Source organism: Rattus norvegicus, chromosome 9, assembly GCF_036323735.1.
Source record: "Rattus norvegicus strain BN/NHsdMcwi chromosome 9, GRCr8, whole genome shotgun sequence".
Lineage (NCBI taxonomy): Eukaryota > Metazoa > Chordata > Mammalia > Rodentia > Muridae > Rattus > Rattus norvegicus.
In genome coordinates, this window is record NC_086027.1 from 72,813,204 (window position 1) to 72,832,480 (window position 19,277).

Genomic DNA, 19,277 nt, shown 5'->3' on the forward strand with positions numbered 1-19,277 from the left:
ATTGGGTGATCAAAAGTTATTATCAAAGGATTGAAAATAGAGGAACGGATTAACGGAGCTCAGAGGACAGTTAGATCACTAAAATTGATACTAGACTGGTTTGTATGGAAAATCAAATGTCTGTCAAATTTCATAGATTATACGCCACTAGGAATGAATCCTACATGGCTTTGAGTGGTGATGTCTCAATGTGTTGTCATTGGTTGCATCTGCTGCATAGGGATTGGTTCTCACCAGGCGTTTATAGTTGTGGTTACTATTAGAGTCTCTTCAGTCTCAGCTTGCCAGGGTTTGGGTCCAGTAACACTTTCCCAGTGATCTGGTTTCTTCATCTCTGAAATAGAGATAAAGAGAAATCTGTCTGAACATTTTAGAGAGGAGTAAATGAGATTTAAATTACGTAGAATAATGTCTGTCTCGTAAAAAGTTTCAGCTCAATAAATCTTAGCTATTACATCTTTTACAAACTTACACGCACTTTTTATCTACAATGCTTTATTGAGTTATTTTAGCCTCCCTGCTAGGCTGACATGATTGCCTTCCTTCTGTATACAAAGAAATCACATCTCCCAGTGGCTAAATACTTCCCCACGGTATCATGGCAGGTAAACCACAGATAAACCACAAAGTTATTATTCCAAAACTGGCTTTGGGACTTCAAATCCTGTGTGCACTTCCTTCTATGACTTTTGAAACTTTATTTTCATTGTGTGTGTGTGTGTGTGTGTGTGTGTGTGTGTGTGTGTGTGTGTGTGTGTGTGTGTGTGTGTAAACTCATGGACACCAGAAGAGGTTATCACATTATCTAGCAGTGGAGTTACAAGGAATCTCTGAGTTATCTGACATCAGTGCAAGCTTCTAACCTTATAGACATCTCTCCAGCCCCTTTGTGACCTTTAAAATCAACCTTCTATTTTTCAGGAAGTGCTGATGTCTTCATTATTTCATGTCTTTCTTTCCATTCCAGATCCCCAGCACAGACAAGAGTTTGTCAGTCCACAGAGGAGCCTTGAGACCTATTCCTATGACAGATACCACCCATGGGGGAGGGGAGTAAGGACACACAGTATGAAGGATGGTGTTGCTGGATGTCACAGCCTGCTTTAGGATATACCAGGGATGGCGTTCTGTTAATATTAATACTCACAAACGACGTTGGCTCAAACTGTGAGGTGAAGGCATGCTAAGTTGAAGGAATTTCCAAACATCTCCTCCACCATTAACACCACCATAGAAACTACAGAACCTGGTAATATGAAATAAAAAGACAAGTTAATAGCACAAAGAAAAGGGAAGGGGAGCAGCCCCGTGTGCCTAGTGTGAACACGGACCATAATTAACACTTCTTTGGGCTTGTCATAGCCTTAGCAGGTTTGAGCAGTACCAGGTTGGTGCCTGTGTGAGTGTGAGGCTCAAGGGATTTTGTTTGGCTGAAAATGTAGGGTTTTTTCCTTGCTGGATTTGGGGGCTCAGCAGTAGCTCTCTGAGGGAAAAGCCTTTTGCAAAGAAGCATTTGTAACGCTATGGAGATGCTTAGTGGCTTCCAAAAGTAGGTAGTGAAAAAATAGCTCTTGGGTGTATGTCTGTGTGATACCAGATACCACACACTTTTTTTTTTTTTTTTTAGGTATAAACTTCTAAAACTAGAGCGGTTGGATTCAAGGAGATACACATCTAAAAGTCATATATAAATGGACAAATTGCCTTCTAAATAGATGTTACCAATTTATACTCTCCACACTTCTGGATAGAGTATCATTTTTCCGGAATAATTTTTTTCCAGAATGCTAGGAAGAATTTATGCCTTCCTCTGTAAAAATGAACCTCAAAGAACTGTTGGCTCCATGGCTTTGAAGATACTGTAAGCCAGGGGAAACCTGATGATCTGCTGTAATGGTTAGTGTTGGCAGTTGGATCCAGATCACCTGTAAGGAGTTATTTAGATTAGGTTTGCCTCTAGGAGTGCCTATGAGGGATTGTCCTGATTGGGTTTATTAAGGTGGGAGGCTCCACCTTAAAGGAAGACTCAGGTCCCTGACACATGGAACAGGAAGCTAGCTGAGCTCAACCTTTCATCACCCTCTTCTTCCTGATTCTGGACACAATGTAGCCAGATGCCAAGTTCCTACCTTCAACACTTCTCTGTCACAACAGAATGCACCTTCCAACTGTGAGCTGAACTAAGTCCTTTCTCCTTTATTTTGCTTTTGTCAGAAGATTGTTATCACCGTGGCAGACAGTAATGAAGACATCCTGTTTCCATGTAGGAGCATGCTTGGCTTGAACTCTGTTGGCCTGTGACCTTGATGAAGCCATTAGACCTCTTTAATTTTTAGCTGCTGCTTCTTCTTCTTTTTCTACTTCTTCCTCCACCTTCTCCTCCACCTCCTTCTTCCTTCTCCTCCTTCTTCCTCCTCCTTCTTCTTCTTCCTCTTCACCCTCCTCTTCCCCTTCTTCTCCTTCTTCTTCCTCCTCCCTCTGCTTCTCCTTCCTCCTCCCCCTTCTCTTCTCCCTCCTCCTCTTCCCCTTCTTCCTCCTCCCTCTGCTTCTCCTTCCTCCTCCCCCTTCTCTTCTCCCTCCTCCTCCCCCCTCCTCTTCCCCCTCTTTCTTCTTCCTCTTCCTCCTCCTTCTCCCCCCTCCTCCTTCTGTGAAACTGAAATAGTAGTGTTCTTCTGAAAGCACCGTGGTGATGTGGTGATGAAAAAGTTGGCTGCAATATCACTGATTGGGCAATAGTGAGCATACCTCTGCCTCTTCTGCTGCTGTTTATCGCTTTATTGAGACTTAGGCTATCTGCATCCTACTCTGTCCCGTCACAGATGTTTACAATGCTGTGGCATTGAAATTGTCTTTTGCTAAATATTTATTAAGGTATTAACAACTTTTCTTCATAGTCTGTGCGTCAATTCAGACACAGTTTTTAAAAATAACTTGTTTTCTCTAGTTATCTATTATTTCCTGTAATTCTGGATTGTCAATGTCAACTACTACATAGAAATTGAAGTGTCTTGAGGCCTGAGAGATGCTGATGGCTACCTGAATCTGTCTTCATTTTTCACTGTAGTTCCTCTTGTGGAACCTGTTATTGGTCACAGTATAATATCCCTCCCAAGATTGATATATATGATTTACAATTAAATCAGCACCTATTCATGTCTATTCAGTTTAATCAAAATTATTATCACGTGCCTGACTTAGAAACTTCAGTAAGCATGTTCTGGGAAGGGCATACATGGGTGTTGTCTAATCTTAGAACATTAACAACAAGTGCTTTGGTGTGCTAATCTACTTTTCATTATTGTAATGAAATACCCAAAGCAGGTGAACGTTGTAAAGAAAGGGAGTTTAATTAACTCACAGTTTGGGAAGCTGAAAGTCCAAATAGTATGTGTCAGCCTCTGGTGAGGACCACTTACCTCAGCTGCATCACCTTGTGGTGCATGGCAATGACATCATCAATAAAGAAGCCAAAGGGAACTACAGGGGCAGACTCAAAACCTTACCCTATTTTACTCTCAAGAATACTCGCTCCAAGAGAACCAATATTCCTTGTGATACAGAAATCCAAATGACCTAAGGACCTATCAGCACTACACATGCTTCTGCAAGGTTTTGTATACCCTACACTGTTATACTAGGGATCAAATGAACTGTTAGGGCACAGAGAATGTCCAACCAGGGTTCTTGGGCTGCTAAGAAGATCCCACAAAACAAGCCTGACCTAAAACCACTGCCTTTATTGTGTGGCACACAAGGGCTAATTCCGATGGCCCTGAAGGACATGCTCAGTACACAGTCTCTGAAGTGTCACTGGTAGATTATCAAAACTGTTCATTCTCAATCGCTCATTTGTAAAGGTCAGTGGGGGTGTCCTAATGGTACCCCAGGAGGTCTTGAAAAGAAGTGGGAGGGAGGAGACAATAAATCATGGCTTTGTTTTTCTGTTTTGTTTGCCGAATGCCTTCCGCTGTCTAGAGCAGAGTTCAGTGTCTTAGTGAAAAAAAAATAGTTATCTCAATTGGGGGCAATCAAGCAATCCACATAGTGACAGCCCAGTCCTTTGGGTTGTTTTAGATCTATCAGTGGATGCGCCAGGTCAGCGAGAAGTATGCAGAAGTGCTGACACAGCATTTCCTGAGAATGACCTATGAGACCTGGCCCATGCACTACCTGAAGGAGAGTGCAGAGGCCGAGCCTCACTGAACTGGCAGAATCTGCCCCAGCAGACTGCACAGAACTCAGAGGCTCTGTCAGAGCTGTGGGAAGAATTAAAAACTCAGTGTACAAGTCTTTGCCTTTTCTACTCTAAATTAGGCTTTTGTACATGCCTTCTTCATAAAAGGTTCTGAGGCAAGATAGGACTCAAACACAGAAGGAACCCACTAGTGGATTACCTCAGTAAGGAGCATTAGAAGCAGCTTACTTTTCATCTCTTCTGTTTTTTGGTGATGATAGTGATCATTTTTCTCTTCTTTTCTTTTCTCCTTTCCTCTCCTCTCCTCTCCTCTCCTCTCCTCTCCTCTCCTCTCCTCTCCTCTCCTGCCTTCACTCTCCTGTTCCCCACCTCTCTCCCTCCCTTCCTTCCATTTTACTTATGTCTGGATGTATTTGTAGAGGTCAGATTATGACTTGCAGGAGTTGGTTCTCTTCTTCCACTATGTAAGCGCTGGAGATCAAACTCCAGTTGTCAGGGTTGGAAGCAACTGTCTTTTCCCACAGAAACATCTTGTTAGCTCAAATGTTTTGTTTTAAAATGACAACCCCCTGCCCCTGCCCCTGCCCCTCCCCTGCCCCTGCCCCTGCCCCTGCCCCTGCCCCTGCCCCTGCCCCTGCCCCTGCCCCTCCCCTGCCCCTGCCCCTGCCCCTCCCCTGCCCCTGCCCCTGCCCCTCCCCTGCCCCTGCCCCTGCCCCTGCCCCTGCCCCTGCCCCTGCCCCTGCCCCTGCCCCTGCCTCATGTTTTAAAAACAGAAAACCTTTGTTTATTATTCTTTGGCTTTATCATAGAGGGGGAAAAAAAACCTCACAGGAGGAGTAAGGTGATTTATACAAGGTCAAGGTCACATAACAAGACAATTGCATAACCAAAGAGGTAATTAGGCCCCAATCCTCCTACCCTTTGCATGTGGTTAAAAACAAAAGTGTCTGGGGTCTGTCACTCTTCCACAGGGCCAGGATTTCTAAGCTTTCAAGTCTGGACCAGGGAGTGTCTATTCTGACTGGACATTAGAATCACCTGTGGAGTCTAGTCAACTAACCCTGCTGTGTCAGTCCTCCCCTGACACAGTGGCCTGATTGTTCTAAGACAGGACAAGCTCTGATGTCAGCCTACGACATGGTCAGAGTTGAAGTCCACTGCACTAAAACAGTGGCCTTTTTTTCATCTCCTCCCATCTTCCTATCCCCCTTTCTGTCATACAGGCGATGAACTATAATCTGGGCACACTAAGCAAGTTGTCTACTACTGAGCTACATCCTCATCCCTTTTGATTATTTTTTAGGCAAGGCAGATTCTTACAAATAGCTCAGAATATATGCCTGTACCACTATACTTGACAAAACAAAGGTCTTCAAAGGGTGGTCCTTAGTCCCTCACCATCACTAGCATCTGGGATCTTGCTACAAATGCACATCCTCAGGTCTCACTGCATCTCTGATATCAGAAACTCTGGAGGCATGGAGAGTGCCCAGCCATCTGGGTTTAACTGGTCTAATCTTAATAATTCTGAGGTCTACTTATCTTGCCAACAAGTTCCAGGTTACTGTGGTGTTATTTAAGACTATACAGCATGAGCCAGCCTCTTCAAAAGCTAGCATTATTATTCCGTGGCCCTCTATGACTGTGTGTAGCCATGTGGAGTTCATGAGTGAGTGAAGCCTGTATATTTTGACACGGGCATGGCCATGTTGAGGATTCCAAGGCCTCCAATCCATGGAACAATTGTCCAAGATCATATCTCTATGGGCCAAACTCCAGAGATCCCTCTTGATGCACAGCTTTCCTCAGGGATATTTATGAAGGATTGATGAGTGTATGCAAAGACTCCCAAATGCAGCTTCCTCCAGATGTTTACAGCCTGAGATTGCTCACCTACAAAGATCTCCTACAGAGCTTACTCAACCCTTCCTGCTAGGCTATATCAGGCTGAGGCTCTAGGTTGCAGTGATTAGAGGCCTGATCCTGGCTTTGCTATGCAAGGGTCTGTCTTTTCCTCATTCCCATACTGCTGCCCTAGTCAAGGTTGCAGAACCCAACCCTTCAGGCACAGGCACAGGCTTGGGGGATGTGGTAGCCAGGCTCATTTACAAGAACCAAAATCACTGCCTCAGAGTTACCTGAGAGATGGACTGATTGGTGTTGTTAAGGAGCTGGCACCAGTCGACCTGTGTTTTGATCGGCACTCAAACTCTAAGCTGAGTCAGCGGAGATGCTTCAACTTCCTTTGCCCAGGGCAAGGATAAGTAAAAAATGAAAACATAACAAAGGGGTACTAAATATAATCACCCAATTAACCCACATATGATCATAAAATGGGTAATTTTAGAAGAAAATTGGGGGTAAGAGGGTGTTAGGAATTCTCCTGTAAGCCTTGGGAGGCAGGGGAAGCTATGAAAAGAAAGTCCCTTGAATATGACAACCCCAGCCATGCTTTTGCCTCAGCTCGTAAGAGTCTTATGTGTAGGGAAGGAGCCTTCAACAGCTCTCTTTCCAAGACTTTGACAAGTAGCCTGGTCTAGGCTATTAACAAACCCAAGGCAGGTATAAATGTTACAGCCTGGGTCTGTTCAGAGCCCCTTCTCCACTAAAGAGAACACACGATTGGCAGTGTAATTCCACACACCTCTAGGGAGAGAGCAGATTGCTTCCTGGAGGAAGACTTAATGTCAGGAATAACGAATGGGCAAGGAGGGGAAAAGACAGATGCCTGCGGGTTAGAGGAGTAGCCTGGGAATTCAACAAGCATTGCACAGAGGGGTGGACTTTCATCAGTCATGGTTTGGGGAGGTTTAAACGAAGGGTTGACCCACTGTGAAATACTTTTGATTCTTGAACTCATCACAGCTGATATGCTTTGCCTCTCTGGGTGAGCTATGTGTATAAAGCCTGAAGCCATGTTATGTATGCATTCATGCATTGTAGTTTATGGGACAGTTGACTTAAACTTGAGGTACCTTGCCTCTGTCTTTCTGCAGAGTGTTGGGATTCGAGGCATATGCCACCACACCCAGAGCTGTCAGGTGATTCTATGTGCAATAAAGTTTGAGAGCCACCGTATACTTTGCTTTTATTTGCAACCATGAATTAATTTACGATACAGGGGGAAATGATGCTTTGAGTGGATGTGCTGGAGAATCAGTTGCACCGTCCTGGGGACAGTTATCAAGGCCATGGGCAGGAGAAGAGGGTAGCAGAGGAAAGGATCACCAGTATCCTTGCCACCATCTGTGAAACACAGAGGGAAGTAAGAAAGGGCACTCTAGAGAATAAAAACCTGGTGGCTTTGCATGGTGGCTAATACTAGCGATCATTGGGTTATGGATCCTGAATTTCCCCTCTAGATCAGCTTAACTTCCAGCAATTCCAAGAAGACTATTTGGATAGACTGTGGAATTCATGCCAGCAGATGGATTGCCCCCGCTTTCTGCCAGTGGTTTCTGAGAGAGGGAAGTGTCTTTACTTGCCTCCTAATGCTAAATCATGCCATTGAGTACCTGTCCACTCTGGGCTCTTCAGAAACATACTTCTTTCCCGTTAACTGGAACGGTATTCAATTAGCCCCACTTCAAGTGAAATGGAATTAGTGAGCCTTGCCAAAAACTGACTATCCTGACTTGATTCTACTGCATCAGAAATCATTTTTTATTGGAAGGTAAACTTACCTAAATATAGAAGACTATGTAAACTGGAGGTCAGAGATAATATTGAATCTTGTCAAATAGTATTAGGAAAAATTTTGAACATTGAGAAATATTTCACCTAGCTTCCCATCTACTGTGGGAGCATAGAAATGACCACCCATGTACCTCTTGTGTGGGACAAGAGATTTCCCATATGGAAGATACTCTCCCCTCTCCTTCTCCCTTTGGGGAATAAGACAACTTTAAAATAAAACATTTTGGTTAGTCTTTTTGGAAACACAAATATAAAAAGTAACCTGGGAAGAGTCATTCCTAGGCCAATAGCAGAAATGCCAACTGGGAGAAATTCAGATTAGCTCCATCTCTCCTAGTGAATTATAAACTTTCAAGAGGCCAAGGGACAAGGACAGATACAGCTTAAAAATCAGTGTTTTATTGTTGTTTTGAAACAGTCTTACCACTAAGCCCAGGCTAGTCCCGAACTAATGTAGTTCAAGAACTTGAGGTCTTTTTGCCTCGTTTTGTGTCCAGAGTGCTAGAATTACGGTGAGCCACCACACTCTGGTGGATGGGTGCTTTAACAGATTTGTCAGATAACAGTGTCAGATGACACTCTTTATATCAAATTTGAGAGCTGCTATTCAAAAGTCCATGACCCTTAAGGAGAACCTGATGGCTCCTATAGTCAAGTTGAAATTCACAGAAAATGAGAAGAGAAAGATTTCTTCCTAGAATCACTCCAGGCATTTCTCTAATTTCCAGATTCTACAGAATGATAAAGACAGTGCAAGGATCGGCAGACTCCTTAAGGAACTAGACTTCATGTGCTAAATGCCGATGGTTAGATCTACACTTGGACAACAGCATGGACACTGCCTGTGGGGCAGGGCTATTTATGTTTGCGTACTGATTCATTCCTCTGTTATCAGCCATTCTAGCTATGGAAATATTTTCTAGCCATATAAAGAAAGAAACCCCATTTGATAGCTTTTTCATCAAAGTTGATTTTAGGATGTGGAAGCCTCACACCTCCTGAGAGTTGGAGCCTAGTGTGGGTATTATCTATGGTTTTTCCTCTTCCATTTGGTCTTACTTCCGCCATCTTCTTAGAGGGTATGGCTTGCATATTACCTGATTATCATTATATTAATATGCATCTGATATACTGACCTACATCTACCTCAGAGCTCTTTGAGACACATGAAGAGAAACAAATGACATCTAAATACTAAACCAGACTGTGCCTTTCTATATGATCACTCAGAAGGTTAAATGCCCCAGGCTTCTAATGTAGTAAATAGCAGAAAGTACTTTCCATACAATATTTATAAATCCCATTGCTCCCCAAATGAGAGTCCGTTTTCTAGAGAGCACCCTTCTGTCACTCACCAGAGTTCTGCCTTTCTAGAAAGCACCCCTCTTTCCCTCTTCCACCCCTCCTCGAAGCTCCGTCTTTGGGTCTCTTCTCTAGAAGAGCCATTGTGGCCCTGTCTATGAATTGAGGCCCCTTAATTCCGGGTGACACTTGCCTTTATCCTTACTTCTACTCAGCAATCTTCTTTCGAAAACTGTGCAAAAATCAAACAAAAACCAAAACAACAGCAACGAAAACCAAAAATCATCTCTAATACACTTGAAATGGTCTTCTCCATTTATCAAGCTGTTTTCTTTTCATCCTATACAACTCAATTCTAAACAGTACCCAATGCTGCCATGAGTAAGATCCCACTTAGACCCCACTTATCTGCCATGGACTGAGAGACTGCGCTGGTTTTCATCGGATGGCTTACACACCTGTTCACAGTGGTTTGCATTGCTGTTCCTAACGTTGGATGTTGCTGGCCTCTCTGCAAAACTAAAATTCATATATGCACAAATTTTACAATGATAAAGGCAACAGTTTTTTGTTGCTGTTGTTGTTTTTGTTTTTTTTTTTTAAATAATTCGAGGAAGTGTTTTCTATGTTCAAGGACTACCTGTCATTATTGACACTGATTTATGAAGCCTTTGCATGTCAACACCCCATGGCTCCTCTGATTCAGGACCATCCCATCATAGTGACACATGCTTTGGAACAGATCTCAATTGATATTTCAGTGTCTCCTGGTAGGCCAAATATGTGCTTATCAGACAAAGTAATTATCATCATCATCATCACCACCACCACCATCATCAACAACAACAACAATAGCAAAAATGGGCTGAGCAGCACTGTGGCTTACTAAACATCACCATTTTTGGAAAATCTATACAACTTCTTGGGCATTCTGCTTGCTTTAATTTCCTTTAAAGAAATGGTATCACCTAGTACTCAAAGGCAGGACTCTTTTCAAATGAGACTGGCTAAGCAAGAACAGAGTAGACCTAGCTAGTGTCTCAGGTAGGGTTTCTATTGCTGAGATGAGACACCATTAATGGATGATGTTTTTATACACCATGTAAGGTTGTCTTTGTATTAGTCAAAGGTTGGTTTCTGTGCTGGCAGAGAATTGAGTACGGGCCAGACTTTGGTATTGTAATTTTTATGAAGTATCACCTGTCTCAGTGTTTCATAACGTTATTCTCCATCCCCTTCTGCTTGGATCAATAAAGAGATGATGGCCTAGAACTGGGCAGGAAAGGAAAGGCAGAGCACCAGGGTAGAGATAGGAACTCTGGGAAAGAACCAGTTCCAGGTCAGACATGGAGGAAGTCAGATGTATGGGGACTGAATTAGAGACAACAGGCCATATGGCAAAGACGAATTAGTATAAATGGGTTACTAGGTTATCCGAGCTAGTAGGGAACAAGCCTAAGCCATAAGACCTTTATCAATAAATGGACGTCTCTGTATCATTACTGGAAGCTGGCAGGTTGGGACAGGCTGGCAATACAGCATCGCCGAAAACCAAGTTGGGGAGAGAAAGGTTTATACTTTACACCAGTGTTCATCATAGAAGAAAGTCTGGACAGGAACTCAAGCTGGGCTGCTACCTGGAGGCAGGAGCTGACACAGAAGCCATGGAGGAGTACGCTTACTGGCTTGCTCCTCATGGCTTGCTCAGCCTGCTTTCTTATAGAATCCAAAACCACAAGCCAAGGGATAGTAACACCTACAATGGGTTAGACCCTCCCCCATCAGTCACTAATTAAGAAAATGCCCTGCAGTCTTGCCTACAGCCTGATCTTACGGAGGCATTTCCTTAATGGAGGTGCCCTCCTCTCAGATGACTTTAGCTTGTGTCAAGTTGACATAAAAGTAGACAGCACAAGTAGTCAGAATATGTTTTAAGCCATCACTTGGTTTTAAAATATATAGCTCACCATCAAGAAGATTAAAGCCAGAATGCTGTCTTTGGATTTGTTTTTTACAGCAGGAGGCAGACAGCAAGCAGAATAAACATTTTCTTCTCCTTCAGTCATTTCTGCGTTTCCAAATCTTGATATGCTCGAAGCATTGGAAGCAAATGAAAAATTAGCAGTAAGAACACTGATACTCACCATATGGCAAAGGTTGAGCTGCAGTCTCTATTGCTTGGTGATCTTGAAAAGTAAATGCCTCATCTTTCTGTTTCTTTTTTTTTTTTTTTACTTTCACTTTATTTTGAACATTAGCCACACAATCCAACCTTATCCAAAGTCCATTATGCATGTTAAATGTGATGTACATAGGAGGGGCACTGACATAGCACATAGGGGACTAACATGGACAGACTATCTGGGTCCTTTCAAAATAGCTCTGATGGGACTCGGGCTTGTCCTTGGTTGGCCATGCAGTTGACTAACTTACAGGAGTGACTTGACAGCCAAGGCCAAGTCTGACTACCGTGAGTACCAAGGTTTGCTACTCACCCTGGCTCATTTGTAAACTGAGATCATGAAATTTTTTCCAAGGCCTCCTGTATTTCCCAGATATCGGCACACCCATAAACTGCCAAGATGTAACATTCTGTGGGATAGAACCAATGTTGGAACCAGAACTCACTCCTTCTCAAGCCTTACAGAAAGCAAGGGGGAAAAAAAGACATCCTGTGCTTCCTGATCATGGGCTCTTATGGGCAACTCATTCTCACACCATATGGCCACACCAAAAATAAACCACATAACTACGAAGAACTAGTGACTCCACAGTGCCAAGGCCTCTGGACACACCTCCACAGGGCCACTGCCTGCCGTGGTTAATTGTCATTTCCAAGAGATTCTGGCTCTGTTTTCCATCTCCCTCCCACCTCCCAATCCTTATTTTCTTTTTCTTGCTTTTTGTTCCTTGCCAGATGCCTGCCAGGAAGACTCTAGGTTAAGTGCTGCTTTACCTACGTTAATTAACTACCTGTTTCATGAAGTGTCAAGTTGGGCGACATCTTAGGTGTTCGGCTATACTATAAATGAGATGCTTATGTTAATACTCTGCAGGAATGCGCTCTCCTTTCTGCACGTCCCCTTGAAGCTCCATTCAGCTATTACAGCTTTTGAACCATGCTTAAGAACTTGCCGGATGTTAGCGGAACGTGGCACATCTAAAACAACATGGCTAAACAATATCTGCTCTTCGTTCTGCTAAACACAATGCTCTGTTTTCTTCTAGACTCTTGCAGCCTTTGCCCAGGAGTATTTGGAAGAGGAAGTGCCAGGGAAATACAAGCCAGGGCAGGGAGCTTGTGTTGTGTTTTTTTTTTTCCAGGTCCTTCTCTGGAGCTGTGCTTGCCCAAAGCTCTGGTGGGCAGACTTGCTGGAAAGAGCTGGGCTCTTTGCCCTTCTGTGAATCCTCAGACAATAGTCACAAATCACACAGAAGGCAAAGGCAGAATTGTTGTAATGTTTACTATCATTATTTTTTAACTGAGTCTTTTTAATTGTGGCAAAATACACTTAGCATAAACAAAGACTAGCAACCATTTTTAGGTGTATAGTTCGGAATATTCAGTGTTGTGACCCAACCCCCAGAACTGACTCACTGAGCATACATGGCACCCATCACATGACATCTCCCATTTTCCTCTCTGCTCAGCTGTGGCAAACCCCAGTTTTCTTGCTGTACCTATGGGGTGTCTAGATACCTCACATCGATGGATTACTTACTCAGTGAAGCATAATATCCTGCGTGCAACTCTTGGAGGGTGTGTTACAGTTTCTTCTCTTGTCTTTTGGTTGTGAGTCTTCGCCTTTAATGGCCAAACTGTTGCCCCAGATCAGGATTTCTTTCCTTTTAAAGAGCAATTAATATTCCAGTGTATGTATAAATCATGTTTTGTTTCTTTGCCATCATTGGACATTTGGGTTTATTTTACCTTTCATGAATTGTTAATAATGCAGCTAAGAATATGGCCATGTAGACCTCACTCCAAGACTCCATTTCGCTTCCTTTGGACATATCTAGATGTTTGGTCTCTGGCCTATGTGGTAATTCCACTTTTAATAGTTTTTTATTTGATCTACTGCTTTTCGTTTTGGTTATACAATTTAAAACATCTATCTATAGTTCACAAGCTTACACTTTTTCATAGTTTTGCCAATGCTTATTTAAAATTAAAAAATTGATTTTTTAAAAGAAGTTCCTCTTTGTGTGCAGATGACAGGGTAGATGAGAGCAAGTCTTACCCTGTCGTTGATATCCCAGAGACCAGGCGATCTCTCTTGGTTACTTTATGCCTCCTGTCCTTTTCCCACTGGAGCATCACCCATCATGTACAGGCAGAAGGGAGTGATAACCCACTAAAGGCCTTTGCTGAAGGGAGCCTTCCCCAGAAATGAAATATCCCCCAATACTCAAATATCTTTCTTAAGGCCACTTTTTCCTTCCATAGTTACAAGCTTTGTACTCTACGATCATTTTTGAAATATGTACGAGTAACTAAAATTTGCTTAGATTATTACAATTTACAAAGGGATTTTAAAGTCATTATCTCGCTTGACTCTTGGGATGACATATTAAACTCCTTTTGGGAATATATAAAGAAAGCTCGAGCAAGCTACATGTCCCGGATCGCTGCAGGGAGAAGGTGGTGGAGACCAATCACTCTGGGTTGGTCCTCTGCATGCACTGAGCACTTGTATTCATCATCCTCACAAAACCCCTCTGCTTAGAAAGGGTTTTTCACTTTTTGAAACCATTAATCAATTTGCATCTCCAGCCAACCATGGGCTAATTTACCCTCATTTAAAATCCCTGGCACTTTTTCCTTTGATAGAGAAATTTGCAGAAATACATGTATTAGTTATGAAGCTCAGACCTAGACCCATTCCCCAGTTTCTATGATTGTGACTATAGATTTCTTTTCTCTTTGAGATAATTGTTTCAAAGTCAGATGGGTGGCCAGAGACATTGTAGATCTTCAGCGGAAAGGTGTCTTTAACCAACAGAAAGATCTTCATGGAAGGTTATCATTTTCAATACACTACCTCAGTATGTTTTCATGGGAAGTCCGTCCTTTTGGTTCAGGAATAGAGATATTATATGATCTCTATTCAAATGTCATAGTGTCTCTTGTCACTGATTTCATTTCTTGTCTGAGCCCTGTGGCCACAGGGAGAGACTTGGAACAGGAACTACTGGAGAGTAATCCTAAAATGAAAATATTGATAAACCATTGGTTCCATATGTGGCATACATAGGAACCAGTTAACTTTTCTGTGTCTTTTGCAGCCTTGCGTGCTAGAGAGTAAGCATAGCTATTCATCTTCAGACTTTGATAGGAAGTATGAAAAATTTGCACTATGTGTCAACCTTATTGAATCCTGGAAGCATTTTCAGGTTCTTAGGGAAAAACTATAGCACTGTGCACAACTGTGTGTGTGTGTGTGTGTGTGTGTGTGTGTGTAATTTTTCTAAAATTCACTTAACACCTATCAGAACTATCATAATTTTAATGTTTTCTATGCTAGAGCTATTATTTACATTTGAACTCTGCATATCAGCCTCTGTACTCTGTCTCAAGCAGTTTATTCTTCACATGTCAGAGCCTTTAACCAAAGCATCTGTACATCTGCTTGTAAATATGTCCTTACAGCCCAGCATGAGAGCTGCTTAGCAGGCTAGAGAGCTTTAGCAATATATCATGTTCCACTGGAAAGGAGGTTTTATCATTTTTACGAGGAAACACCTTTAAGTAGAAAAGATGGTCACAGATAACAGCTCTATATGGTCACGCAGTGTAGTTCAGGAGAAAAGTCTACTCAGGAATTCTGCCCTGAGATAAAGTAAATCTAAGAAGTGTTTGGCCTGATGTGGGGCAAGGGCAGGTGGATCTCCGTGAGTTTAAGGTCAGCTTGGTTTACAAAGCAAGTCCAAAGCCAACTAGAGTTATACAGTGGGACCCTACCTCAAAAATTAAAACAAAACAAAACAAAGCAAAACAAAAAAACCCAAACTCCAAACCAAAAACAAAACAGAAATTAAATAAAACAGCAAAAAGAAATCTATGGAATCTCCATGTCATCTTCTCAGAAAAGATCAAATCTGTCTGTAGGCTGAGATCATGATTCTCTCTTTTCTTCCTCATAATAATAATGAATAGTTAAAAGATTCTTTTGTCAACAAAGTAGGGAAAATGAGTTTGCTCTCTCACCTCTAAGATGTGAAGAAAATGAACTACAGAGAATAATACAGGCTGGCCATGGAGTAGTTGTTTTGGGTGAGCTTCAGAAATAAAAACCAAAACAAAACAAATAACCCCCCCCATACATACACATGCACAATCAAGGAATAATTTGGATTAAAAAATATGGCCTGGGGCTGATCCATGTGACACAAATAGAGATAAGGGTTCTCTCAGACCAGCTGGCATGGACTTTCATTCAGAGAGGCAGAGGGGTACGTGTGAGTTAAGATGATTAGGGACAATTCATTTCCTTGCCAGAGGACTTTCACACATGAGTGTAGTTGGTGAATCACTGTCCACTGGCCCCAGAACTGCTCTGTTTCGCTGATGGCACACAGCAGCTCCCTGTGTCCTTTCTCTGGCCCACTCTCATTTTCTTACTAGAACTGAATGATGTGACCACTTTATTCTTAACATTTCCTTATCTTTTTCTACCCTGTTTCTCTGTTCTGGACCAGACAACCCCAGGAACTAAGACAAACTCAGAATTGTTTTAGATGAAAAGAGAAAGAATAGGTAGTGGGCAGAGATAGAACTTCCAGCAGAGAGGGGAGAGAAGTGAGAAGTGTGTGTGTGTGTGTGTGTGTGTGTGTGTGTGTGTGTGTGTGTGTGTGTGTGTCTGTATGAGTATGTGTGAGTTTGTGTTTGTGTGAATGTGAGTATGTGTGTATCTATGTATGAATGAGTGTGTGTGCGTGTGTGTGTATATGAGTGTATGGGTATGTGTATAAGTGTGTGAGTCTCTCTGTGTGAGTGTGTGTGTGTGTGTCACAAACAGAATATCCCAATTACCTAAAAGATGCTGCTACCCTTCACTACTATGACTACTTAATCCTTCCTTTGAAATTTCTCTGATCTCCTCCTAGTCCTACCTAAGCACCACTCCATCACATTTTAGCATTCATCCATGAATTACATAAAAGGAAAGAAGAAAGAGTGTCTAAAACTGGGCCATTACTGTCAGTGAGAATTGGGGGAACTGATACACCTCTAAGTGCAGCCTGGTTGACTGGGACCAACACCTCTGAACGTCACAGTGTGGGCAGGAGTGACAAGGGGTTTCGGTGGTGTCTGTGTAGAATCTAAGCATTTAGAGGATTGGCTATCATGTTGGGATGTCTGGAATCAGAAATACTTAGAAGGTCTGTCAACAGTCATATGTGAAAGTTTTATCAGGAGGTCAGGAAGAGAACGTAGCAGAAGTCTGATAAGTGATAAGCTTTAGTAGTGACTGATCTTGGGAAAGAATCTGTAGAAAGGAAGGCTGACACTTAACAGATTGTCTAGTTCTGAGGAATTTCTTGAAGAATCGGGAGACACAGAAGTAGAGAGATGTATCAAAGATCTGTAAGAAAAAGCGAGTGTGTGAAACCACAAAAGACTATGAACTAAGAGATGAGAAAGAGACAACATGGGAAGAAAGAGAAGCCAGCGGGGAGATCAGAAAAAGATGCACAGAGAAGCTGATGTTTGAGAAAGTGGTCCCTCAAAGTTGGGTAAATTCTGATAGGTAGGGGTTCTAGGTAGATGTAACATTCTAGAAAAGGAGAAGCTAAGGGACATTAAGGGAGTTTGACTACAATTGGGGTAAGTGTATAGGGGGCATTATTAGAATGATAGATTAGGAACATATTGTAGAGGATCTCAAAATCTAGGCTAGGCAGTCTGTGTTTAATTCAGTGGGCAGAGAGCAGTTACTGAACGCTTTTCAGCAGGATCAAGAACATAGATATGTGCATCCGGAAGCCACGTGGGGTCAACTCGGATAAAGATTGATGGGAGGAAAAGAAATGTATTAGAAGACGCAACAGGCTAATTTTGGGGTAATGATTCTGAGATGGAGTAACGCAATGGAAAGCCACATTGGTGACTTGGGGGGGGGGAGAAGCTAAAGAAATCCACAGGACTTTACACATGTGCTGTAGTAATATGCAGGACCAGAAACAAGGAAGTTGGAACAGTCTTGCTGGTGGAAGACAGAATGAAAAGAAGTGTGGGCGTGGTTAGTGTGGGCTACCAACAGCCTACCTGGATACTAATGCCCAACGGGTGGTTAGAGAGATAGTCTAAAACCTCAGGGGTAGATCTGTACAAAATATAAAACTCTTGGATTGTCGGATTTATTTTTAACACCAGCTCTCTCGGCATTTCCCACCTACAGATTCAAGTTGGACAGAAGGCGGCAAGAGCCCTGAAAGCAAAGCATGGAACCAATTATAGAGTTGGATCGGGTGCAGATATTTTATGTAAGAATACTTTTTCTTCTCCTTCTTCTTCTTTAATGGTATCCAAGGCACAGAAGAAATCAATGAAGTTTAGAAGGTGAGCTGGGCCAATGAGTAGGAGTTCCTAGGACCCACAGAGAGCTGTATGAATCAAAATGACCAAGGATAAAAGGAAGTCTGTGTGATTCAGTATTGTACTCTCTGGGGATACGGCGTGAGTGCAAAGGAAAAACAATGAGATGCTGGCTCAAACCAGAATTTTCCCTGGCTTGAGTTTAAAAGAGCTGGCAAGTCAGAAGGCACAGGAGTTAACAGGAGGGGGGTTGTCCTTTGAGCCTTGGTCAGTTGGTGGCAGTCCCAGAGGACCCACCTGCCAGGAAAACAGATCAGAGTAAGCCTGGGGAAACAGTCAAAGAGAGATTTCAGCTGACAGTGCATGCTCCTTCTCCAAATCTAAAGTATACCCTAGCACCCGTCTTCTAATCCCCAAACTACTCCCGTACCCACAACCCCACCCTTAGCTCCTGGGGCCCACCTAGCTAATATTTGTGTCATAATTGTCCTGTGATTCATTTGCCTGTTTGTTTTTTTAATTCCTTTGTGAGAATTGGTCCATTCGATTCTGCCTTGCAATTTGATGTCGCCTCATTTTTTGATCAACTGAGAAACTTTAACCAAGTCTCTGCTATGTTCCAGGCACAAGGAAGAGCAAGGACCCAATAAAAGGCAGTTTCCATAGGAGCTGTTTACCAAGGACGGAGTGGTCCTAATCAGGGACAGCTCCTGCATTTTACAGGGAAGCCTTTATTTGATGGCAATGGAACCCCACCTTTCAAAGTCTGATTTCTACACTTATCTTCCCGTTTTCATTTATAGATGCTGTCAGGATCCTCAAAAGACTGGAATGGAGGCATTGGGATCCCCTTCTCTTCTCATACACATTTGAGCTGGTGGACAATGGTACCCATGGGTTTGCTCTGATCTAGTGCATATATGAGGAGACAGGGAAACCATTTTCTTACCCCTTGATGATGTGTATGAGAATTACTGGCCCAAAGGGGGCACTCACTATCTCGGCAGCAGCCATGCTTTACTTCTTCACATGTCTCCTTTAAGTATGTCCTACTCTGGCCTGCTTAGCCCCAGTGATGGGGATGTGGTTGGGGTGAAGGTGTGTGTTGCACAGCAACCAAACCCCGGAACTAAAAATGCTCTATATTCTAATAAAGAGTCGTGCTAGCATTTTAAACATTTGTTTTGCTGGTAATTAATTTTTATTGCTCTATAAGACCGTTGTATTACTTAGCTATTAACAACTAGAAAGCTATAAACTAAACCCTTCTAAAACTCAGTGGAGCATGCACCTGTACACCAGTGAGAAAATTCTGCTGATCTTGGTGCTGCCTGCTGATGCAGCTGAGCTAAGTGGTCGGCAGCTGGTTGACCAGGCTCGGCTGGACTGGCTGAGGGGCAATATCCATGCTGTCTGGACCTTTCCTCCCCAGCAGGTTTGGTCTAACATATAGGAGGGCATCAAGTCTCAACCTACAGGCGCTATTCAGATCTTTGCCTGTATCGTATTTATTAATATCCGATTTGTGCTGCCTAGTTTTTATGT

General features: G+C 42.7%; 1 protein-coding gene across 1 annotated transcript; it reads left to right on the forward strand.

Moving 5' to 3' along the window:
* Positions 1-598: 598 nt before the first annotated feature.
* Cpo (carboxypeptidase O) lies at positions 599-18,853 on the forward strand. Its single transcript, XM_039084310.1, is given in 12 exon segments — positions 599-605; positions 968-1,053; positions 4,075-4,188; positions 7,558-7,785; positions 8,620-8,677; positions 8,680-8,760; positions 11,749-11,849; positions 11,851-11,955; positions 17,596-17,680; positions 17,899-17,900; positions 18,536-18,583; positions 18,586-18,853. Coding segments are annotated over 12 exon segments (975 nt in total). The 3' UTR covers positions 18,646-18,853.
* Positions 18,854-19,277: the final 424 nt, after the last annotated feature.